The sequence below is a fragment of the Diabrotica virgifera genome, chromosome 4 (genome assembly GCF_917563875.1).
Source record: "Diabrotica virgifera virgifera chromosome 4, PGI_DIABVI_V3a".
In the NCBI taxonomy this organism is placed as follows: Eukaryota; Metazoa; Arthropoda; class Insecta; order Coleoptera; family Chrysomelidae; genus Diabrotica; species Diabrotica virgifera.
In genome coordinates, this window is record NC_065446.1 from 230,790,675 (window position 1) to 230,816,925 (window position 26,251).

The 26,251-nt window shown below is 33.3% G+C and overlaps 1 protein-coding gene across 2 annotated transcripts in view; it reads right to left on the reverse strand.

Moving 5' to 3' along the window:
* Positions 1-23,559: 23,559 nt before the first annotated feature.
* LOC126883329 (sodium- and chloride-dependent transporter XTRP3) overlaps positions 23,560-26,251 on the reverse strand; it is a 176,316-nt gene continuing 173,624 nt past the window's right edge. Inside the window, exon 11 of one of the 2 annotated variants that reach the window (XM_050648713.1) lies at positions 23,560-25,966. In XM_050648713.1, coding sequence (XP_050504670.1) covers positions 25,850-25,966 — 117 coding nt within the window. In that variant the 3' untranslated portion in view covers positions 23,560-25,849. The remainder of the gene's footprint in view (positions 25,967-26,251) is intronic. The other variant, XM_050648714.1, reaches the window with a different exon arrangement.

The window sequence follows — 26,251 nt, forward strand, 5'->3', positions numbered from 1 at the left end:
AAAGTGAAAAGCTTCGGTTCCTGGACTATAAACTCATGTTCAAATTATAAGAATTTAAAATATTTGTGCTGTGGTTAAAAAAAGATGCAGGGTAAACTTTAAAAGTTTGAATTCATCGAACAACATTTTCGGATTTCCAATTCCAAACCAGCGCCGAATCTGAATTTGAAAATGGTAAAAATTGAAAAAAATAGTAAGAGGATAGAATCTATCGTAAAAGGAATAAAATATAACAAAATTAAAGAAAACGTTATTTACGATCGATGTGCTGTAGGGAAGAGGAAGGGAGTGAGTTTGAAGGGCAGAAAACGGTTTATTATGATTTATAGCAAGACTACATGACCTATGGAAAGAAATGAGAAGGCAAAGTTGTAGGTAATAAAAAGATCTACAACTTTTTTGTTAACACTTTTTTTCTACATGATACATGAAAGTTACTTCCGACGCAATGCGGTTCCCACCAATTTCCACCAATCCACACCAGAAGTTTCATAAATTTCGTAAAAAATAAATAGAATATCAGAAATAATCATTAAAGGAGGGGAGGTTGTGTAGGTAACTACTAAAATAATAAAAGAAAATATGTCAAGATGATCCTGTATATGTTGGGTCATATCAACATCAATCTCATTTACCGACATGACCTGCCTAAGCGTCACCCCACAAGTCTTCTTTGGTCTTCCTCTCCTACGCCTTCCAGCAATCTGCGGATCAGCAATTCTTCATATTGGGTGATTAACGTCTCGACTTTGAGCATAACCAAGCCATCTTAACCTATGCTGTCTCATTTTGGTATCAATTTTTTGGTCTCCACTCATCCATCTAAAGCACTCTCATTTCCTCCACTTGCATTCGTTGTTCCATTTTCTTTTTAAATAATGAACTTGCAGTTTCGTAAATCATTGCTATTCTTATGGCTTATTTATAGAATTATCCCTTCAGCTTCATTTAAATTTTCTTTATCTCAAATACAGCTCGCTTCCTCCACATCATCTTCTTCTTTAGCTGCCGTGTGCGTATTCAGAGGGTGGCCGTCATCATGTTTACAAGTTTCTGAAACCTTTTTCTATCAGCTACTATCCCAAATAATTCTTCTACTGTGGTTCCACACCATGGTCTAATATTATATTACGCAACCATGAAAGTTTCTCTCGACCAATCCATATCTTTCTCTCCACTTTTTCTTGTATTATAAGGCGAAGTAGATGGTATTTAGGTTCTCTAATGATATGGCCAAAGTATTCTGTTTTTCTCCTCTGTATGATGTTTATAAGCAGACGTTCTGAATTTATTATTTGAAGGACATCTTCTTTGGAAGTGTGCGAAATCCACAATACCTTCCGGATTCGTCGATAGCACCACAATTCGAATGCTTCTAATTTGTTTGGCATTGTGATTTTTAACGTCCATACCCACAACGATACAATAATATAAACCACATATAACATTTTAGGACCTTCTGGCCAATCTTCATAGACAGGTTTCTATTACATAAAACTGGTTCCCAGGTCATAAAATCCTTACGTGACATTTCGATCCTGGTTATTATCTCTTCAAGAGTCACAATTTACATTTAACAGTTCATCTACCCAATCTTAATTACCGATCCTTCTTCTTCTTCTTAGCCTTCTATCGTCCATTTATGGACATAGGCCTGTTCCGTTGGGTGGTTTACGGAAACAATTAACTTAAATTAAAATAAGTGTAAAAACAACGAACAGTAATATTTATTTATTTTTGGTTAAAAAGGCTTGCTTATATCTCGTAAGAGGGTTCGTTATTGTTTGGTCCAGCGAGGGTTGTATAACCGACCGATGCCTGCTGGGGTTGTGTATCGACTCGTTGTTGTGGATCGACTTAACTGAAAACACATGCCTGTGGTTTTAAGTTAAAGACTAATTTATTGATATAAAGAGGCTGACTGATATAAAAAAGTGATTGATATAAAAAGTGATTTATTGACATAAGGTCTGATAAGGTAACTATTTAATGGGGAATTTGTTTCCCAGAAAAAAACATTAATTTTATACAATCTGGTTTTTTATTTTAGGAGCGAAACACATGTGAATTTTAAATGACCCATATTATTTTCATTTAGAAAAGAAAGTTAATGTTTAAAATTAGCAATTAAAAAAATAATAAATGAAGCGTATCACTATAGGCCTCTCCCAACTCCTTCCATCGATTTCTATCCTGAGCAACATACTTCCACTTTGTTCCGATTATTGTTTTTATAACATCTACCCATCTCATCTGTGATCTTCCTCTTGGTCGTCTACCTTCGTAAGGTACCAATACTGTATTGTGGCATTCTAACGTTGGTCTTTTTATCTAGCGGTGTGGCCTGCGAAGCTACATTTGAGTTTTCCAATTTTCGTTGTGATATCCTCGACTTTTGTTTTTGATATTACCCAGTCGTTCCCCTTTTGATCTGATAGTCGCATACCTAGCATTGCTCTTTCCATTGCCCTTTCTGTTGTGGCTAGTTTCTTCATATTGGTCTTGGTTATGGTCCATGTTTGACATTCATATGTCATGATGGGAAGGATGCACTGGTTGAATACTCTGCTCAAGTATTGAGGTATTTTGCGGTTCTTAAGTATTCAACTAAGCTTACCAAATCCTGCCCATACCATTCTTTGTTGGTATACCGAACGACGTGCTGAAATACGGCGGTCAGAAACTCACTAATTGTCTCAAAACATTGTTTAACAAAATCTTAGACAGAGCAGAGATACCACAAGATTGGCACACCAGTATCACAATACCGATTTTTAAGAAAGGAAAAAAATCATGCGTGGACAACTACAGAGGAATAACTCTCTTAAATACGACAATGAAGTTATTCACAGGCATACTCAAGGATAAATTGGAATCACAGATAAAGAACAGAGAAGAACAGCAAGGATTCAGAAAAGACAGGTCGACGACAGACGAAACATTTGTCATGAAACAAGTGAAAGAGAAGGCGATAGAATATAACAAACCTGCATATATTTTCTTCGTAGACCTAACGAACGCATTTGACAGAGTCAGACTTAGCGATATAATAAAGAAAATTAAGGAAAAACGGATACCGGCAAACAATGTTGAAGTCATAAAACAAATGAACAATAACAACACGACAAAAACTAAAACAAACGTCACCACTACGGCCAACATACCAACACTAGGAGAAATAAGGCAGGGAGACAGCCTCAGTCCATTTCTATTCAATATGCTAATGGATGAAATAATAGAAGAGGTGGAATCGCTACAACGAGGATACAGACTCGGTCACAGTAGAATCAGTATAGTGTGCTATGCGGATGATGCAGCCCTGATTGCAGAGGACGAGGATGACCTAAAAAGACAACTTTATCGATTCTATCAAGCATGTCGACGACTCAACATGAAAATATCCACGCAGAAAACAAAATGCATTACCACTACGAAAGACCCAATTAGAAGCAAGCTCGTGGTAGAGGAGAAACCCATACAACAGCTAAACCACTTCAAATATCTAGGTGTAGAGTTATCAAGTTATCATGACCCAGCCAGAGACCTAAGAGGACAAATTAAAAAGGCCGCTGTCTTGTCCGGATGTTTGAGAGATGTGGTCTGGAATAACCCATATATGAGAATGGACAGCAAAGTTAGAATTTATAAAACTTGCATCAGACCTGTTATGACCTATGGCATTGAATCAAGAGAAGACACCAATAAAACCAAAAGCATGCTACGAACAGCCGAAATGAAGACACTATAAGAACAATAGCAGGGAAGACAAGGAGAGATAAAATACGAAACAACATCATCAGGGAACAATGTGGCTTGCAAGATGTAGTCAGATGGGGCAGGCAAAGACGAAGAGAGTAGTTTAGTCATGTAAAAAGAATGTAGGAACACAGAGTACCAATAATTGCTCTAGAAGGAAAACCATCAGGCAAGCGTCAGATCTACAACAAGTATAAGAAGAAGAAGAGGTTTTCTTTGTTAAGTTTTTGAATTCGGCCTATGTAGGTAGATGTATTCATGGACTTGCTCTATGTCGCTGCTATTTATATTATACGATTGGGGTCCTCTCTATCACCGATCATAGGTACTTAAAATTATTACTTTTCACTGTTTTAGTCCTACGGAGTTTTAAACCTTTTTCCTCAAAAGCTTATTTCCACTGTTCCAGTTTTTCTTCTACGTCACATTCACTATTTCCTACAACACTATATAATCAGCACCAGGGAATGTTACCCCGTAGCTTCGCTGTTATCTGATCTAAAACTAATGAGAATAAAATAATGTTGTTCGGAAGCTATTTTCTTGTGGAATTTTTGCAATTAACTATTTTTAATGGGAAATAAACCACAATTTTACTAAAAAAATGATTTTGTTAACGTTTCGATGTCCAAATCGGATGCCGTTGTCCAAAAACAAAAAATATTAATATTAAACAAAAATGTTGTTGCTTAGTAAATAACTCTTCTAATAATTTATTTAATCTGACTCATTTATATCGGCAATTTAGACATATATTATACATTTTAAAGTAGAAGATTTTAAAATGATATTGCCAATATTTATGAGTTGTGTTCCTGAATAAAATAAGATCTGCTAAGCACCGAGACTTGGTGAAATCCTACCTTTATTTTACATGAATTGTATCACCCTTTTGAGGAATTTTATAATATGCTTTCTCAAGATCAATGAATACCATATAAGCGTTTGGTTCTTAATTCCTGTATTTTTCCATCAACTGCCGTATAATGAAAATTGCACATATTGTTTATCTGCCTTGCATAAAGCCAAATTAATTATCGAATATTTCTGTTCCTTTATGTATCCGGATATCAATTACCCTCTCCCTTTCATGGTGTCACTAAGTAGTTTTGTTTGTTTTTGTAAATAGCTACTAACAGACTCCTCTTCCATTTGTCTGGCATTTTTCTATAATTATATTAAATAAACCCGTTAGCCAACTTATTCCTGTGTCTCCTAATGTTGTCCACCCTTCCCCAGGAATTATCAGGTTCAACTGCTTTATCTTTCTTAATTTTTTGAACAGCTTGAACCACTTCCCTCGTTTGTTATTTTGGTGATAATTGCTGTTACTGCCTCCGTTAACTCAACTGAGTTTTTGTCAAGTTATTCTAAACCTTTAAATAACTTTTTAGTTTCTATTTCTTTTGGTGAATCAATATTTTACAGCGGCGGCCGGCCAGGTGAAGTAGGTGAAGGTGATCTTCACCAAAAAATATAATCAAATTGAGACAAAAAAAATAAAAAATATAAGTAGCATTATTATATCTAAATACTGAAATTAATTATAAACCTATTTTTTAATTAATCCAAAAATTAAAAAAGAATTTTAATATGTAATCCAAAAATTAAAAAAGAATTTCAATATGTAATCCAAAAATTAAAACTGTAGGTCCTTGACGGTCAGATACTGACCTGTGTCATTTGACTTCTATGACTCGAGCAGTTAGATGATGATGTAGAATGTAGATGAAATTTCGGTTCCCGGCTGCACAAGCGTCAACGGTTGTCATGGCAACGTGACGTCATCATATCGGCACTGGTAAGTACCCAAATTAGCAAGTGCAGATGAATTTAAAAATAAGTCCACCGTATTCACCTAGTAAAATTTTAGTTGGATGCGTGCTATGATGGGCAGTATTCCTTTTTTCTTTTCGGAAGATGGAAGACCGCAAATCAGTTCAGCTGGCTAAAGGCTTTTTATGAGATTTAAATGATTTTGAGTTTACATTTTTAGCAGTTTTTATCGACATTTTTCATATTATAACAGATATTTTATATGACGTTCTTAAAAAAAACGTCCCTAGATATTCATTTTTGTTTAAACTAGATAAAAAGGACTCATCAATTAATACGTGATAAAAGAAACGAATAATTTTTTAATTCTGTTTTTGACAAAGCAAGCACAATGACCGTTATTAATACTTTGAAAAGATCTATAGGTGTGATGATGGTATGAGCACGAATGCAAATTCTACCCAATTTTTCTATTTAATATATATATTTTAATAAAAATGGATGTACATTTTCAGGATTGTGATGAATTAAAATTCTTTGTGAATTGTGATTGTGATGAATAAGCTTAGCAGATACAACAAAGTTTGGGTCATATAGTTTGATCATTCCTTCAGACACTTTTCAAAATTTATTTTGAGTTTTTGGCAAATATTTACTAAAATTCAAAGACTTAAAAGAGAGCTCTGCCTTTTTTATGCTGACGGAAATTTAAAAAATGGTAATTTGCAAGAAATGGTTATAAAATTACAACCAATTAAAGACATTGTTACAGAAGCCTATAATTTGTTTTGTTTAATTCAGACAATTCCATCGAATACCGTATCTGTAGAAAGAGAAGTTTTTCGTGCTTAAAAAGGCTAAAAACTTTTAGTTTGACTGTTATCGCACTCATAGAGAACTATTATATAAACTTTGCACAAGCATCCTTTCTACGAAGATATATCATTGATAGATTTGCTTCCATAAACGATCAAAGACTCGACTTGATTTATAAAAATTAATTAAGTCAGTTTTATTAATCTATCTAATACTTACACTGCTTTTTTGTTTAAGTATCTCTTCATCCTCGTCTCTAATATAAGTGCCATAAAAAAATTTTCAAGTTGTTAGGGCCCTAAACTCTAAACATTTTTTAAAGGATTTTTAATGAGATTTGGGCGCGTCATAGGTATAAGTATACCGAAATTTCTTTTGGGTCCGGCAGACTTTCCTCATCTTCACCACTTTTTTAGGCCACGAGCCGCCGCTGATATTTTATTATTTTCATCTCGGATACATCTAATCTGATTAAAATCTATTGCTTTCTTTGCTCTATCTTTGGCTATTTTATATATCTTTGTTTCGCCTTCCCTAGTATAAAGTTGATCGTGTGGATTTGTATACGCTTCTACTTTAGCTTTTACTACTGCTACTTTCACTTCCTTTTTGCTGACAGTATAGTTTTGAAAATCTGTATCCCACATATTTTCTGACCACTATTTATATAATTTTCTCATTTCTTTTATTTTTTCTTATACTTCTTTTGACTATCACTAAGTCTTTTTATTCTCAAACTTCTTTCCTGGCACTTTTCTAAGTATTTCAATTGCAGTATCTCTAATGGTATTAGCCACTTTCTTCCAAATTGTATTAGGACTACCTTTCGTATTCCAGCATATTTTCTATGATTCTTGCCTTGCATAGACCTTTTTTCCCATCTATTAATATCCACCCGGATGTACAATTGGTTTATTCTGTGTAACTACAGTAAACCAACTATCGAAATTTGCATTTATAGAACAAACATCTCCAAAGAAAAACTTTTTCACTTTTTCTCTCCAATAATTTGGTTTCGTTTCGCTTCTTACTTCGATGTCCAGATTAAGCGGCTTATCTTGTTGGCTTACAGACCCACTAACTATTATCTTGCAGTGCTTATATTGATGTAAATTTTCTGTTCGTGTTATGAAATAATCAAAGAAGTTTGCATAGCTGACTGGCAAGGATTGAATTGTCTGTAACGCTTCTCCCTTTAATAACGAAGATAGGTAATAAAACTTTTGGATGAAAGACAGATTTACACTTTATTTGAATAAATAATGTTGTCAAATTAATCATAGAACTGTAACCATTTTCCAAGGTTTCCATTAAATTCAGGTAAACTAAGAGGTGGTAACTTAATAGTTACAATAGGATCAGTCATTTGAGATGATTCGACAAGCGGACTGTATAATTATTAATTAATTCCAAAAATGTTTACAAAATTATTAAATTACATGTTCACACTTCTGGTCGCCTGCGACACACACTCGAACACTTCCGACGATTACCAGACATCGGAAATACATTGTGCGGTGTTGCCACTTATTAATTTCTTCCAAGGTGACGTCCATTATATAGCATTCTTTTAAAAGTTTATAGACGATACTTTTGAAGTACGACTTGATATCGGAATCAGAAGATCTGATATGAGAGGAAAAACAAAAATAAAACAACACTCTTCGCTGCATTTTATTTCTAAATACACTTTTTCTTCTTTCTTACAATATTCGACACTATTTTACTGAAACCACAGTCTTTGATATTTATTGGTTTTATCTTCTATATTAATTACATTATAAGCGATACTAGAAACATCATTTCAAGGAACGATACAGAACTGAAGGTACTTGTCACCGTGTATTTTAAAATAGGTTCTATATTTGTTAATCAAAATAGATGAACAACGTCAAGATCTAATAACTTTTCACAAATATGTCACTTATATGTAATCATATTCAAAATATGCAATAACATATACGAAGTTTAAATTTAAAAATGCAATAAAATCTAGTGATTTTGAAGTTTCAATATATTAAAATTTTTGAGTCATTTTTTAAAAATATCTACTAAAACCTGATTTTTAATTTGACATTTTAAATTGTAGATTAAAAATTATACGTTAATTTGAAAAGAAGGGAGTATTTTATCAATCATAAAAATATTTTTTAAATACTTAGATTAAAAATTGTTAAATCATATTATATTCATGTGCTTACCTTCTACTTCTTGTTTTTTACATGGACTTTTTTGAAAAGAATCGGAGTCTCCAATGAACTTTCTCATGCTATTGATGATATCTTAATGGAGTCCTTATTCCTTTAATCAAAACCCCTTATATCGCTTATATGGCTCCAATATATTGATTATAATTTAATTATCTAGTCCAAATGTAGTGACTTATACAGTGTCGAAGCATAGACATTAAAAATATCCACCATTAATTGTTTGGAGATCTTTGAAATGTGGCTGCAAAGACGTACACTAAAAATTCCATGGACGGCTATGCTGACAAATGTGTCAGTCCTTAAGAGAGCAAATGCTGCTCATGAGCTGCTTGATACCATTAAATGCAGAAAGATGGCCTATTTTGGATACCTAGTAAGGGGAGACCGATGTAATATTCTTCAACTTATCATGATCGGTAAAATCGAAGACCGCAGAGGAATTGGTAGAAAACATGCCTCGGTTAAAGCATATCAGACAGTGGACAGGAATAAAGAAAACAGAGCAACTATTTAGAATAGCTCGAGACAGAGACAGTTTTGCTATGTTAATCGCCAACGTCAAGAGGACTTGATAGGGCACGTTAAGAAGAAGTCCTAATGTCAAAAGACCCTTCATTTCTTTCATAGTTATATAAAAACAGTACATCCAAGTATAAAATTTACAACGGAGATAGCAAATAATCGATGATTTTCCTCTCGATATGTTAGTTACCTTAGGCCGAATGTACAATTTGGTTTATTCCGTGGACCAACAGAAAATTGACTATAAAAATCTGGATTTATAGGTTTTATCTCGTAATCATCTAACGTAGAAGAATTCTGTCATCATTATCTTATTCATCGTGCTATTTACATTTAAAGAACAAACAATTCCAAAGAAAAACCGTTTCATCTTTAAAAAATCCTTATTTCAAACGGTTACTTTAAGTCTGCAAAGATCTTTTGCAAAGAAGCCATCAACAGTTCCTACTATTTTCCTACTTCCCAGGAAAATCTCAGAATTTCTGCTCTCAAAATATACCATCGCCTTTTCGTAGTATTACCCTCTTCTTATTCCTGTTCTTCCTGTATATATGCAGTTTGGCTTGTTTATTGGCAGGTTATTTCCTCTACTGCGGATTCCTACTCCATCTCTTGCTGGGTGGACTGATATTTCTTCTATCACTTGGTGATTTGTCATTTGCTATCATAACAACCCATGTGTCACTCATTCGACTGATGTCAGTGTTCCCTCTTTTTTTCTCTTTAGCGTCCACTTGTTTATGCCCCTGTAGATTTTGTTCTACTCTCATCACTCCTTATTCGGCCTCTCAGTGTGTTTCCTGTAAATTTTCTTAGTATTTTCTTTTCTGTTGTTTCCTGCGTCTTGTTTCTTGCATACTTCATTATTGATCTTATATTGGCCTTATAGATTCTTGATTTTATCTCAGAGATAATTTGTCTGTTACGCGATATTTTGTTATTAGGGCATCCTGCCCAATCTATTTGCTTTTTGCACTTAATATCTTCTTCTTTTTAACATCTTCATAGCTGGACATTGTAATTTCTAGGTTCTTCATTTTCATTACTTGTTCAACTTCATCGACATATAGTTAACATCTTATTGGTTCTTTACTTATTACTTACTCCTTACTCTAGTTTTTTGGGTTGCAATTCTCATGTTAAATTACTTTACTCTTGAATTATATCTGCAAACTGGCAAACTAGTATTTGAAGTCTATCTTCATTTGTAACTATCAATATTGCGTCACCTCATCGCCTGTGTAACCGAGAATTTTAATTTTTTGGTTTCCTATCTTGTGTCCTGTATCCTCTTAATTAACGCTCTGTATGACTTCATCCATGACTACATTGAATAGCATAGGGCTTAGAGAATCGCCTTATCTTATTCCATTGCATGTACATATCTATAGGCTCCGTAAGTTGTCCATCTATTCTGTCTTCCACATTATTGTTTTGACAGACGTTTTCAAATATTTTTATCAGTCGAAAGCCTTTTTGAAGTCGGGAAAATATAGGAATGCGGGTCTTCTATTGAATTCTGATGCTTTCTCTGTATGTAAACTGTTTTATGACGAATATTGCATCTGTACACGACCTTCCCGTACAAATACCTTGTTGCTTATCTGTTTATGAGCTGATTTATTTGTTCTTGCAAAATTTTAGTTCTAAGTTTCATGGTAGTATTTAGCAAATTGATAAATCTGTAGTTTTCTGGTTGCTTCTTCTGGTTTTTTGACAATCTCGCTTGTCCTCCATTCTTCTGGAATTTGATTGCCTCTTATAATCTTGTTAATTAATGTTGTCAGTTGATCCGTCATTACCGCTCCCTCATATTTTAATAATACATTTCGTATCCCATCTTTAACTGCAGCTATTCTCTTCTTTAGATTTTCAAGTGTTTTTAGTACCTTATGCTTCTTTTTCGATATGTTTCGGGTCTATTAATTCCTTTACCTCCGCTTTTTGACCTCCGCTCTATAAAGCGCCATATTTATTTTTGTAAACCATAAAGATCATGCTCTAGTTCGTCTGAGAAAGGTTTCCAGTGCTCGTTTTAATTCTTCTTACCAGTGCATGCTTTTTTATTTCTTATTCTCTTATACCATAATATGATGGTGTATGATGAATATACAATATTATAAATTTAGTTTGGTGGAGTTTACTGGAGTTTTATAATTATACATAAATTCGTAATGCGCCTTTCTTTCAGTCTGAAGCATGGGCGTCAGACGTGAAGATGTTTCACATTACATCATTTTGTATACCTACTTTGGATGACAATTAGTTTAAAGCCCCCTACCCATGCGTTCGGGCGCCTATGGTCTGAAGTGACCCCTGGACAATTTGTAATAATTTAATTAATAAATCACTATTTTAATTACAAAAAAAACCGCTGAATTTGCAGAAAAAAATTAATATTTTTAAATTAAATATCCAATGACTTTCCAATTTTAATATACTATTGATTCCAAACCACTAGATTTCCTTAAAATTATTACAATAAGAAATAGGTTTTATTATAATATAAATTACAATCTGATATCTTCCTAACACTGTATAAACAATCACTTTAAATTCACAGCTATCATCACTATATTATAAAATATATTTATTAAAACATCTAGTGAGATATCGTTTCTTTAAAAATTCTGTAATACCACGTGCAGAAAACTCTGAAAACCTGAAATAACACTTTTTTTCCTAATATAAAGTAATAAAAAATTAAATAAGTTTTTAAATATTTGTATTTAATTATATACTATATTTAATTCTCATTAAATACAGTAGATAACATCGAAATGTCACAGGGAAATAATTTCATGGCAATATTAAGAATAAGGTATGGGCCTATTTTTACATTTAAACATTTATAGTCCAGGGCTCATCTGTTTTAAGATGGACGTTGAGAGGTGACTCAAATTTTTTTGCAGAAGTTGCTTAAAAATAACTCAAATAATAATATTTGAGTTATCCTCCCACTCAAAATGGTCCGGAACATTATTTAAATAATCAAAATGTCAAAATATGAAGGAAAAATTCGATTTTTTTATTGGTTTTTTGAATATAACTTTAAAACTGTCCATTTCTGAGAAAAGTTGTAGAGACATAAAAGTTGCGTAATTAAATTTCCTATAATATAAAATTGGTCAAAAATTTAAAAAATAGTCACTCTTGTTGAAAAATAGCAATAATTGCGAAAAAAAAACATACAAAAACAAGTATTCGCATTTTAGGTTTTTCAACCATTTATGCTACACTTAGGACCTTCATATTTTACCCAGAAAAACTTTATGATATAGTAAAACAACACTGTAAGTTACATTAAGATCGGTTTAATAAATTTTGCAAAATAAATTTTGCAATCCAGCTTTCGCAAAAAAATTCATTTTTTAAAAATGTTGCAGGACTGAAAAAAAGCAGATAGTAAGTTTAATTTTTTTGCTTATAGAAGTGTACTGTACCTTTCATTTGCAATTTCCAAAATTAAAATCGAATAATTACCACGGCGTCAGGAAATTTTTTAAATAAACATTAATTTTTGGTGCTACGCGCAGGACAGCTGTGTTCGATTCACACAAGTTGATTTCCACCAAAATTTCTTCTAATCTTTATCTAATATGTTATTTTATTACTCTATATTTTGTTGTATTTTAATATTTTAATTCCACAAAAATCAAACTAATTTTATTACTGTTTGTGAAATATTGTTTAAACAATTGCATATGTTGAAAAATAATAAACTTTTATTCTCTAAGTTAAAATATATGAACAAAGAAAGTTTTTGCTAAAAAAAGTGTTATTTCAAAGGATAGAGTATGTGTTTTTATTTTGCAATAAACAAATTTATTTATTTATATCGAAATGTAATAAAAATTAAAATGTATCAATCATTATTAAAGGTCATTGAAATGCCCAATCAGAGCAAACTATCCGCTGTCCTGCGCGTAGCACCAATAATTAATGTTTATTTAAAAAAAATTCCTGACGCCGTGGCAGTTAATCAATTTTAATTTTTCAAATTGCAAATAAAAGGTACAGTACACTTCTATACGCAAAAAAAATTCAACTTGCTATCTGCTTTATTTTTAGTCCTGTAACAATTTAAAAAAACGAATTTTCTTTGCGAAACCTGGATTACAAAATTTATTTTGCAAAATCTTTTGAACTGATCTTAATGAAATTTACAGTATTGTTTTACTGTATCATATACTGTTTCTGGGTGAAATATGAAGGTCCTAAGTGTAGCATAAAGGGTTGAAAAAACGTAAAATGCGAATACTTGTTTTTGTATAGTTTTTTCGCAATTATTGCTATTTTGCAACAAGGGTGACTATTTTCTAAATTTTTGACTAATTCTATATTATAGGAAATTTAATTATACAATTTTTATGTTAGTACAACTTTTCTCGGAAATGAATACTTTTAAAGTTATAATCAAAAAACGAAGAAAAAAATCGAATTTTTCCTTCATTTTTTGACATTTTGATTATTTAAACAATGTTCCGGACCTTTTTGAGAGGGAGGATAACTCAAATATTATTATTTGAGTTATTTTCAAGCAATTTCTGCAAAAAAATTTGAGTCACCTCTCAACGTCCAAATGTACTAATATTTTTACAGATCCGCCCTGGTCTATTAGGAGATTAGAGAATTTGTAAACGACGACATAGGTCTTATTACAGATCGGGTAGATCATGCCTGCCAACTTTTTCGATACATTCAGAGCTCTTGTACACGAGCTGGCCTTAAAATAAACTTTTCCAAAACACAATACGTGACCAACCTTGTATGTACTGACCAAAAACATCTCAACTAATGGCACGTAAATTGAACAATGTGTATCTGAGCCACGAGATTAAATTAGGAAGAGGTAATCAAACAACAGAGTTAAACAGGAGAATAGGACTGGCATGGTCGACTTACGGAAAGCTGAGAGAAGTCTTTAGATCAGATATTCCCATGTGCTTGAAAAGAAAGGTCTTTGATCAATGTGTACTCCCAGTCCTTCTCCAGAGCAATGGAGAGGTCGATGTTGAACATATTCTTCACAGACAGAGTTCCAAATAAAATATTAAGGAGAAATACCGGTGTTGCGGAAGCAGCTCAAAAAATGTCAACGCTGAAATGGAACTAATCGCCACATGTTGCCAAATTCAAAGATGGAAGACAAACAAATAAAATTTTAGAGTGGAAACCTAGACACGATGCTTATCGTATCCAGTACAACTGGATTCAGGGTGATCAAGATCGGATGTAATGGAATTATCTACAAGAATGTTTAGCAGAGACTAGCAGCGGAAAACGGCAGATGATTATGATGCTGATGATGAAATTACGATATGTATTTCTGAGGAAGAGTTGTAGTCCTAAGAGTATGGCTATGAGCGACTCTGATATGAGTACGCAATATCAGTACGCCGGATTAATAAAATTACAGAATAAAGTCCAATAAGATAAACTCAGGAAAAAGCAGGTTAGCATGATTGAACAATATAAAGGAAAACAAACGAAGTATAGAAAATTATATAGATCGTAACCCATTCATATACGCAATAATATATATACTAGTCATATATCAGTAAGTAGGGCAGTGAAGAGTGAACTGTAGTATTTTAAGCAATCTGAACACTCCTGGGACTAAGACATCAGACCTGCAAGTCCTATGTCACTGTGAAGGCATTGTAAGTCTACAGGATCCTCGCAGATCAAAAACCAAAAGCATTAGTTCATATGAAAGGACCTGTTAAGGCTGTGGAAGCGCATTAGAAGGATAGGGTTAAATGAATTTTAAGTGATAAACGGAAGCACAATAGATCTGTAGAGGTTGCGTTGTGTCAGGCCGAGAGCATATTTTTTAATTTCATCATCTTTGATAATGAATTCTATTCAGAATATTCAGAATAGCAGCAAGCAAAGTTAGGATAGCCATGCTGATCGCCAACATCCGGAACGGATAGGCACCTTAAGAAGAAGATCATCTTTGACAAAACAAGGTATCTGCTTGAATTTGCGTGTGGATAGTGTAATTTTATCGAAGAGTTCTTTGGTGTTATTTGGAGCGCAAACTAGAATATCTTGGCCATGTTATGAGGAATGAACAGAGATATGGCTTGTTGCAACTCATTTTTCAAGGTAAGGTATTTGGAAAGAGAGGACCAGGGAGAAGAAGAATATCTTGGCTTCAAAACCTGAGAAAGTGGTTTAATACATCGACAACCGGACTATTCAGAATAGTAGCAAGCAAAGTTAGGATAGCCATGCTGATCGCCAACATCCGGAAAGGATAGGCACCTTAAGAAGAAGAAATTGTTATTTATATATCTGGTATGTACGATATAGCCTTGCAAACATTATTCACGACGATGTTCCTGATAAAACAGATGTTAAAGATGCTCTATGGCACGAAAAAAACCTTTAATTCTACTCCGAATTTCGGAATGTCAGACGGTGGATCGGTCTGCCTCCTTCAGCATTCCCATATGTATGCAGCAGGTGGTGTTAGGTCTGGTGAATGCGATGGCTATGGAAAATTACTGCCACGTAAAATAATCTCCAAAATGATTGCGCAGTATTCAAAGAGACCGTGTGACAGGTTGCCCCGTCCTGTTGAAACCGTTGTTTTCAGCAAGACGCGGTGTCTGTTTCATAAGCGAGGACATTGCAGTTAAAAATTTCTTAAGAAACTACAAGAAAATATATTTTCCAAGTACTTTAACCCGTCTACTCGTTATTGCCAGGTCGCCCAATAAATAATCGTACGGTGAAAAATCACGGTAGGCTCTAGAGCTCTATGGGAGAATGGAAGCAAGGAATGTCCAAATGGATGACTTTACGCATAATATACAAGTTCATGTTGGAAGAAAGTATAGGATTTTTGTTTGTAAATATTCAGTTTAATAATTTTTATTCACAAAGTTCTTGAGGCAATTGGATGTTAGATATTATTGAATGATGTATGCATTTATACAAGTACAAATTAATTTAATTCAAATCCCAAATGTTACATTTCACATTTTAATTTAAACTGAGCAAGTAATTTAGGTATCACTATAGTATGCGGTCTACCGTCGCATTTCTGCCCTAATTTGCGGTCTACCTGTTCGGCTAAACAATACCATATTTCTTTCTTAGAAGGGTTTGCACACAATAATGAAGGGCAGCCAACCTTTGTAAGCAAAATGTTTATTGCTAAGTATGTAGTAAAGATTTAAACACAAACAACAACACAAACAATAACTCAATAATCTTTTTGATACGGGTACCTGCATGACTTTTTAAGCTGTAATCATTGACTACCTGTTTCTTTAATAATAATAAAGCTAGATCGTTTTGTAAATAATTAGGTTACATGTAATTTTTGTTTTTGTAAATACCTAGTTGGGGTGCATTTTCTTGTAAATTATTAGTCCCCTTTCATTTTACATTTATTTTCCTCCAAGTGTTTATTACTTGTGAATAAATATTTTTTCCTACGAAAGTTTTCTTGCATTTCATTATTTTGCGCAAATCTTCCAGGAATTTTCAGATTTCGATCGGTACACCGCACACTATAATAGATATGCACAGGTAGACCGCATACCATAGTAGCACCGTAATAAGTTAATTCTTAAGTACCTTAAGTTTATATTAACATTCTATCCAAAAAGCCTATTTAACAAGTAATTCGACTATTTAATAGATTGTGTGACCTGATAAATTGACTATTTGTGTATAGGCATGGATTACAAGTACCAAACAAAAGTTTATTAATAGCATGCTGACAATTTGTTAATAGCTTAAAAGTGTCTAGTCGGACTAACTTTGATGTGTGGGAACATTGGAACAGGGGAAGTTTTAATTGTGGAACAGGTTACAAATTGCGAACGTCAGACTACGAAAACATCCCATGTATTTTGTCGGACAGAACTTCCAATTGATTTGTCAACCTTTCATTAAACTCTCATGCAAAAATCAGACTGTCATTTACCACCTATATAATTCCTGTCATTTGACATGTTCTACGTGTCGGACTTATTAAAATACCCAACATATTTGTCGGACAAAATTTTTTTCATATATTATATAAAGTTTTCTATTGAATAACCTTAAAAACAATCTACTAGTTTTCACAATCATAAACTTGTCATAATGACACGTTCCAGAAATAAAATTGCGTTCCACAATTAAAACTTCCCTGTTCCAGTGTTCCCATACATCAAAGTTTGTCCGACTAGAGACAGTTAAGCTATTGAAAAATTTTCAGCTTGCTATTAATCAACTTTTTTTTTGGTACGCGGGATCCAGGCCTAGTAGTAACATAAAAACGATAGTATTGCAAGTATTTGGCGACTAATTTAGAAAATATGATAAAAATTATAACAGTAAGATCTATTGCATTTGTACCAGTTTATAATCGTAGCATTCGTTTAAAAATATTTATTTACTTACAACATCTAAATAAGGATGCCAACTTTATCAAATATAGATTAAGGATCAATTATCTTTAGGGAATTCATTTCTTAAGCAATCTTTGTCGTAAGTAGAAACTTTCGAAAACTTCAATATGTAGTTTTTAGACACTTCAAGAAATTTCAAGATTATTCCAGCAATTTCAAAAAACTTAAAGAAACTTCCAGAAACTTAAACAAACTTCAATAAATTTCAATAAACCTCAATAAACATCAATAAACTTCAAAAAAGTCAAATAAACTCCCAAGAAATTTCAAAGAACCCAAAGAAATTTCAAAAAACCCTAAAAGAGTGTTTAAGTAATTTTAAGAGCGTTCAAGACACTTCAAGAAACTTCAAGAAAATGCAAGAAACTTTAACAAAGTTCCAGAACCTACAAGTAACTTTAAGAAACTTCAAGAAACTTCATGTAATTTCAAGGAACTTTAAAAAACTTAAAAAAACTTCAAGAAACTTTAAGATATTTTAAGACACTTCAAGAAACTTCAAGAAACTTCAAGAAACTTCAAGAAACTTCAAGAAACTTCAAGAAACTTCAAGAAACTTTAAGAAACTTCAAGAAACTTCAAAAAACTTCAAAACAATGGAAACATTTATGGCATTTTTCCTCTCCAGCAGGAGGACTTCCAAGGATTTAACGGGTATTGTGGGCAGCTGTATAAAATATTGCATTGTTTTCAGTTCTCCGTATTCACGTAAGGTTTGCAGGTATAGTCGGTTCGCTAAACTCAGACGCAACTGGCTAGATATTTTAGTCGATATTTTTTTTGTTTTTTGCCAGTTTTGCAAAAATTGGCAAAATTACTAAATATTTAGTGATTATTAACTATTTAAAAATTATTTTTTGCCAATTTTGCTAAAATTGGCAAAATTACCGACTAAAATATCTAGAAAGTTGCGTCTGAGTTTAGCGAACAGACTATATTTCCATCTAACCAGATTATCTTTGGTATTGCCCTCTGGTTCTAAGTCTAAAGCCTTTGTGGGATTACTCCATCGTGGTAGATAGCACAAATGATCCTTTCATCTAACTATCCTTGCTGTGCTCGACTCTGGAATAATAGAATCAACTGTGTAGGACTCTTTTTCGGTTTTAGTCACCTTAGTACTTGGTGCTCGTATAGTGAACTAGACTCGGTAGTTTCCGTCTTATTTCCTACGATGTTGGTTGTAGTAGTACGCTTAATGCTCAGATAGGCTATACTGACCAGATATTGAAGCTTATTTTTGTGGTTGGTTTTAAGCATCCCATAATTATTCTGCAGGTCTCATTTAATTCTGTATCTCATTGTTTAGCCTGGGTAGATTTTAGCCAGATCGGGCAAGAATATTCTGTAACAGAGTAAAATATGGCCCGACCTGAATTTATTAGCATCGACTAATTGAGCACACGGTAATTATCGGGCGTTTGGGTCAGAAAGTGTTTTCTACTGCTACTTCCTCCCGCGCAAATATCAGTTTTCTTTGGGCGTCTCTACTTACCTGGGTTTTTGTTGGGTTGGGTTGTAGGTAGTTTTCATGATAGTATTTTGTAAATTTACCAAGCGCTGCATTGAGGGTTCGTTGTAAGGTTTTGAAGTCCTTGGCCTGTGCCGCAAGCACCAGATCATCAGCGTATAACACGCTTCTTGAATTTTGTGGTTGTGATTGGTCCTTGGTATAAATGTTAAAAACTGTTGGAGACCTTCCGGATACTTATTCTTTTAAGTTTTAGCTGAGTTTGAATTGGGTGCGAACCATGTCTGTAAAGATGGAATCTCTTATCTGATACATTTTTTATCGGATATTGTGTTGCACTTTGTGTTGGTTGCTTCTTTGTCTGGTTTTGGTATGACTATGCCCTTAGTTCTCCTCCAGATTTTCCAGATCGTATGAATATGGTTTCTCTGTATGCAGTTATTGTAAAGCATTAAGAGCCATTTCTTCGCCGCTTCGTCCATGTTTTTTATTTGTTTCAGCCTTATGTGATCCATCTCCAGTGCTTCGCCGTTTTTACAATTTTTAATGGCTTGTTTCAGTTGATTTACTCAGGACATTCCCACCACATGTGTAGTTGTTTTATTTTAAGGTACCTCCATTTTGGGATAAGATATAAATTTTTCCTCTGATATATTTATTTGCTACTATTTTAATAATTCTTGTTCACCTATAACACTTTATTTCGGTTGTCTGTTTTAATCTTTTCTTGATGTATTTTTTCCCATTGTATTTTTTTGTAAATATTATCATATTATTATTATCCTGTAGGAATAAATGGTGGCATTAAGAAGGTTGCTATTAGAAAGTAAGACATATAAATCCAGGAGTGTGAAGATGAAACAGAAATTGATAAAACAGTTTAACCGTTGTTTAACTTTGTGTTAATATTGATAAAAAAACTAGTGACACAAATGACAATGGTAATAAACACAAAGAATATCTCTGTGAACGTTTCTAAAGTTATTAACTTAATATTCATTTTAAAGTTATCGAAAATGTTTGTTTCTGTGTTATGAATTGCAATAAACTATTTTTTTCAATTGCAATATAGTCTCTATGAAAGAGTTGGCAACCTTTTTGAAATTCTGATTTCAATTTACAATATTTATACACAAGTTAAATTTTTAAACCTCTTAACGCAGGTCAACAAAATACAGACGTGGCCATTCGTTTAAAAGTAAGAAACAATTTTTGATTTCTGAAGTCAATTTTACAAACAAGACAAATCATATTTTAAAACCAATTTTTTACAAAAATATTAGTAATATTTTTTTTTTACTTTTTTTAGTCTTGGGAAAACGTTAATTATTGAAATTTAGTCATTAACTGTAGAATATAATAAGGAATAGTTGCTAAGATTTTTTTTTTTATTTAGCTTAAAATGTCTCGATAACTAAGGCCATTGGCATCATGGTGCAATTGATTTTGTAATCAGATTGTAGTGTAATGTGTAGTGTGTGTTGATTAAATGTCTTGTTACTTAGTAAAGTCAATTTCATTATCTATACAAAGAGATGCAATTGTATCCGGACGTTTGCGCAAATATCTTCTATAAGAATTTGATTAAATGTTATCACATTTTACTAGGATGTCAACAAGTCGATAACGTATAGACGTGTCTTAATCTAAACTTAAGACTAATTTACCATAATGGAATATGCTATGAATATGCGATTTGGTGTTTAGCTTGACGAGATGAGAAACTACAAGTCACATAGAAGGAAAAGCCTTGCAGCACATACTTAGTACCTTCTATACAAATCTAAGTACCTGAGATTCATATTGGATATGTGTCAATGGAATAAATTCGATAATAAATAAAGGGGGCGTGGTCAAACAAAAAAACTCTTAGTCACTTCGATTAAAGCTAAGACTTCGATACAAAATATTTTGTATATTATTCAATTTTTGTATTGTTTAGAATATTATAGACATATTATCTTATGTACATTATCCCTTACATATCTTTAACTGTTTCGGGATATTAAGTGTTTTTATATTTATTGCAGAGAATTAGTATGATGGTTTTAATGCCAACAAAAGACCACTAGAGAAAAACTGAACAAGCTTCAACAAGTATGCTTAATCATAGCAGGAATGATTTCGACTCTTCAACCGCCTCCATGGGGGTCATACTTGACCCCTCTCCATTACATATACAGAAGGCGGACAAAATGCCAGGAAGTGGTTTGAAAGGATACTGGGATCAAATTTGGGGAGATTTTAAGAAATATTCCAGAGTTGGGAATAGTACCAGATGAAGTGCAACCTAAATCTCAAAATTTTAAAAACATCGTTCACCTCTGTCTTTCCAGGAAGGGACGAATGACAGCCGAATAAAAACGAATGTCATAATGTCAGATCATTTTTGATATGCAGAAGGTTTTAAAACCATTAAAGTAGTTAGAGCTGGAGTGTATGGAGGGAAACCAACGATAAGCCTTGATGAAAGCCTAGGTAATGACTCCACTAAATTAGTTTGGATCTGTCTTCAGAATTAGAAACAAGGCAGGCTTACTTTTGGAGCCCGAATTTACTAGTATTTAAAGGAACGAAAAAGCTGATATACTTGCCAGGGGAGGGGCGAAAGAAACATTCATAGGCGCTGAACCCTTCGTTTTCATTGCAAGAAGAACAGACAAAAGAACGGTATAGTACCTACTTGGTGGAGCTGATGAAACCTAACCACTGTTACGACTAAATGGGTCTTAAACATTTGAAAACATTTACACAAAAACTTTCGAAGAAAAGATCCAAATTATCGTAGACTAAATGTAGGCTATTGTTAGACTAAATGCTTTTTGTGCAAGTGCCTATAATTATTAACCCGAGCTCTATGACTTCGTTGAAGAGTCACTAAAAGCCTTAATAGATTTCGTTAAAAAGGCTGGGCTGAGAGGATAACTTTAACCTAGAGATGAGCCAAGATTGACTCCTTAAGTCGATTGAAAGGGTGGTTTAGCATCTAGTCATATTGTACCTAATCTAGCCTAACAAAAAGAAACATCAGACATTAATTTCACTGATTCTTTTTACATTAGAATAAAGAGAATATCAAAAACTCGACATTATCCAAAACTTGAATATTCCAAACTTGTTCCTATGTTGTGTCGGTCAAGAATCAAATGAACATTATTTTGAACAACTTTTAATTCAAATAGTTTTGCTAATTTCGATTTGTAGATGGTTAGTATGTATTTGTTATAACGCAAAAATTGGTTCTAGAATATAATTTTTTAAATATCTCTTATTCTCTACGTTTGGACACATAAATACAATAATTAATGATAATTCTATCAACTGGAATATTTTGTTGTCAATCACGATTAAGTTTTTTACTTTTTAAGCAATATTTTTCTATAAATAATTCATCTCATCTAATGTACTAACTAATATCACAACATTGTAATATTAAGATATCGATTAAATGAAACTCATCCAGATCTGTAAGTTTTAATTTTAAGTAGAATATTTTTTGAACGACATTTTTTGTCATATTTATAGATCAATCTATTTGAAAGAATCCAAAGTTCAGGATAACGTAATGTCTTTTATGTTTTATATTCTGAGAAGAAAATGGAAGGATGCATGTTCAAGTTATGTGTTATTGTTACATCAGCGACTGAAGCGACTATACATAAAGATAAATTAAATTTTAGAAGTCAGTCGAAAACACAAATTTGTACTGTTAAGTAAATAAATGTTATAAATTAATTGTGTTTTTGGAGTTACTGTTAAAAGGTTTTAAAATATATTAAAATAAACATTACAATACCTTTGGAACTTTCAAACAGATTAACCATAATATTACGCACTTGGTATAAACAAAATAAAAATTCTCTATCTTCTCGTTACCATATACTTGTATCAAGTTAATAAAAACATGTATCTATGAGATACGTAACTAATTACATCCATTATTATATATACAGAAATAGGGCTAAAGTCTTCAGAACGGGGTCGAAGATTTAATCTTTGCAATGCAAACAATTGTTTAGCCAACTTAAAGGTGGAAGAAATTGTCTTTGAATTCATGAGAGAGATGGTTTGGACATATCAAAAGAATGTTATATGTTTAATATTTCTCAATGCAATTTCGTGTTTTGCCGACTTAAAAGTGGAAGAATATGTGTTTGATTTTAAGAGAGAGATGGTTTGGTTTGGAAATATTTGTACTGTAATTTGCTTTGAGTATGACCTCTAATCGTCTATTAATCATTTCTTGTAATTATTATACGAGATTTATAAATAAATTTACAGTAATAAATGTTCATTAAATAATATTCAGTCGGTAATTATCAATAAAGAACAAAATGTATTTCATTCCATAGATTTGACAACAGCAGAGATTTGTTCCCTCTCCGAGCTGTAGTGGGCTCCAACCTTTTCAGATTAAACCCGATTAAATCTTCGACCACGTTTTGAGGACTTTAGCCAGACATAGTTTTAAATAATTCTATTACATTTTTCCGAACCAAATAGTCTAGTGGAAAAATAAAACATTGTCCCCAAAATATACTATTTAAAGGTGATTTCCATAACAGTTGTATGCATCATAAAAACACTTAAATATAAATAAAAAATTTATTCTGGATGATTTTAACAGACTTTTTATATAACAGAGTACAAACTAAATAATATGAGTATGTATAAGGAACTGTGGTATAGTTTGGAGCACATGCCTATATTAGAAATGTTCGATTTTAGAAAGACTTAGGCCAAATGACAAGCAGGAGGATCAAATATATTTGGATGTAAATATAACTTATTTCTTCTTCTTCTACGGCACTATAGCCCAAATTGAGCCTTAGCCTCCTTTATTTTTGCCTTCACCCTCATTTGTCTGAAGCTGCTCTTCTCCATACACGGACTCCTAAAAGTGCTTGTGCGGCGCTACTTACTGTGTCTTCACAGCAGTTTCTTGAAATTGGCTTTCCAACCGGTCTCTTTCCCTGCATTCTAGCATTCAGTGCTCTTTTTGGTAGCTTATCCTCTCCCATTCTTATCACATGTCCTGCCCATTGCAATCTTTGTATTCTAATGAAGTCTAACAGGGGCGTTTTCTTATAAAGTTAATAAATCTGTTATTGTTTCGAATTCTAAAGATTCCGTTTTTCCTTACAGGTCTTAGTATTCTCCTCAATACTTTCCTTTCGAATGTGTCAAGTTTGTTTTTGGACGTTTCTTTCGGGATCCATGTCATAGCATGCTGTTGATCGAATTAAGGTTTTATCACATCTCATCTTTGTATTTCGGTGGACACTTTTAGACTGAAATATATGGGAGAGGGCAAAATAAGCTCTGTTTGCTTGCGTTATTTTCTTCCGTATTACTCCATCTTCTGATCCATCGGCATATATTTCTACTCCCAGGTATGTAAACTCCAACCATTTCAATGTCATTTCCATGTATAATGTTTTGTGGGGCTATATTATTTCTTCTCGTCTGTATCATTATTTTTGTTTTTTCTATGTTAATTTCCAGACCTAATCTTCTCGTTTGCGTTTTTAACTCTGAGTAGGTTTCCTGTGCTCCTGTTGATGTTGTACTCATAATATGAATATCATCAGCATAAGCGGCCAGTTAAACCAGTCTGTTGGTCAGTAGGTTTCCTCGTCGCCTAACCGCATATTCCAGTATCAGGTTAAACAATGTTGGGGACAGCCCATCTCCTTGCTTCAGTCCCTGCAAGATTTTGACAAAGTCTGTCCGGTGGTTTTGTATTCGTACACATGCCTGAGTTACATGCAATGTCGCTTTAATGAGTCTTATTAGCTTGTGTGGTATTGCCCATTCAGCCAATATATAGCATAGTGAGTTCTTTTGACTGAGTCGAATACCTGTTTGAAGTCTACAAACACGTTGTGAACATCAATGTCACGTTCCGATGATTTACTCAAGACCTGCTTGACTGTAAATATTTGATCCATTGTCGATCTTCCACATCTGAAGCCGGTCTGATACCCTCCAATAATATTTTCTGCTAGTGGTTGAAGCCGCTGGTTTATAATATACGTGAGGACTTTATATGCTGTACATAGTAGAGAAATTCCACTGTAGATTTTGCACTGGAGTTTGTCTCCTTTTTTAAAGATCGGGCATACTAGGTATCCTTTTCTTCCAGTCGTCGGGTATTTTCTCTTATTGCCATATATGTCTTTGATAAGCGAGTGGATATGACTTGCTAGGTGGTCGCCACCTACCTCATACAGTTCTGCTGTAATTTCGTCAACTCCCGGGGTTTTATTGTTTTTCTGGACCCCGATTTTTGACCCTTCTTCGCTTCGTTATCGAACATATTCGCTTCGTATACTAAACAGATATGAAGCGAATACGTTTGATAACAAAGCGAAGGGTCAAAAATCGAGGTCCTGGGCCTTAATAGCTTCGAGAACTTTCTCTATGGTTGAAGCTTCTACTTAATTCTCTACTTCATTCTCTTCTACGTGGTTCGTACCCATTTCAGCTTCCATATTATCTACTTTTTTCCAAGTAGGGTTTGAAAATAATTCTTACGAACTATACTGTTACGAATTGTCGCCGTTACGAACTGTTATCGTTACAAATTGATGGCGTTACGAAGTGTCACCGTTACGAAATTGTGGGGTTACGAACTGTCGCGTTACGAGAAACCTTCTCACGACCAGATATACTTCAACCTCCCGCATACGGAAAATAAGTCGATCTTTAATTTTTTCGCACTAATTTTGAAGCAGTTAAAGCAGTTTCTAAATTTATTATTTAATCTTTCGTAGATCTAGAATTAGTTTAGAGATAGATGATTGTGTACCCTGTTATCAAACAGCCTGTGTCGACTACGAACGATAATTGTACTTAAAAACATTCCTTAAGTTAAAAATCTAAAGCTCAATGTGGATTTTTCGGCCGCTAGAAGTGTTTAGTTGTGGACCGTCATCGTCCGACGTATCGGAGTCGTGGTACGGCCTTAAATCATCTATGTCATCATCTTCATAGAGCTAAAATAAACAAAATCATTATTATAATAACGTGGAATGAAGTAAACACTTCTGTTGTATGTAGGCATATGAATTGTAACTAGCCACTTCAATAGGTGTAAAAACCTCTAAATAATGTAATTTAGAGGTTTTTATACCTATTGAAGTGGCTAGTTACAATTACTTGTACACTGGACGTAAGTAACCACATTTTCTTTTTTTAACTGTCAAAATTTCACCCTTTTGCATTTTAATCTAAGTGGTTCACTTATTTCCAGGTTTACACTGATGATGGTCACATACAAC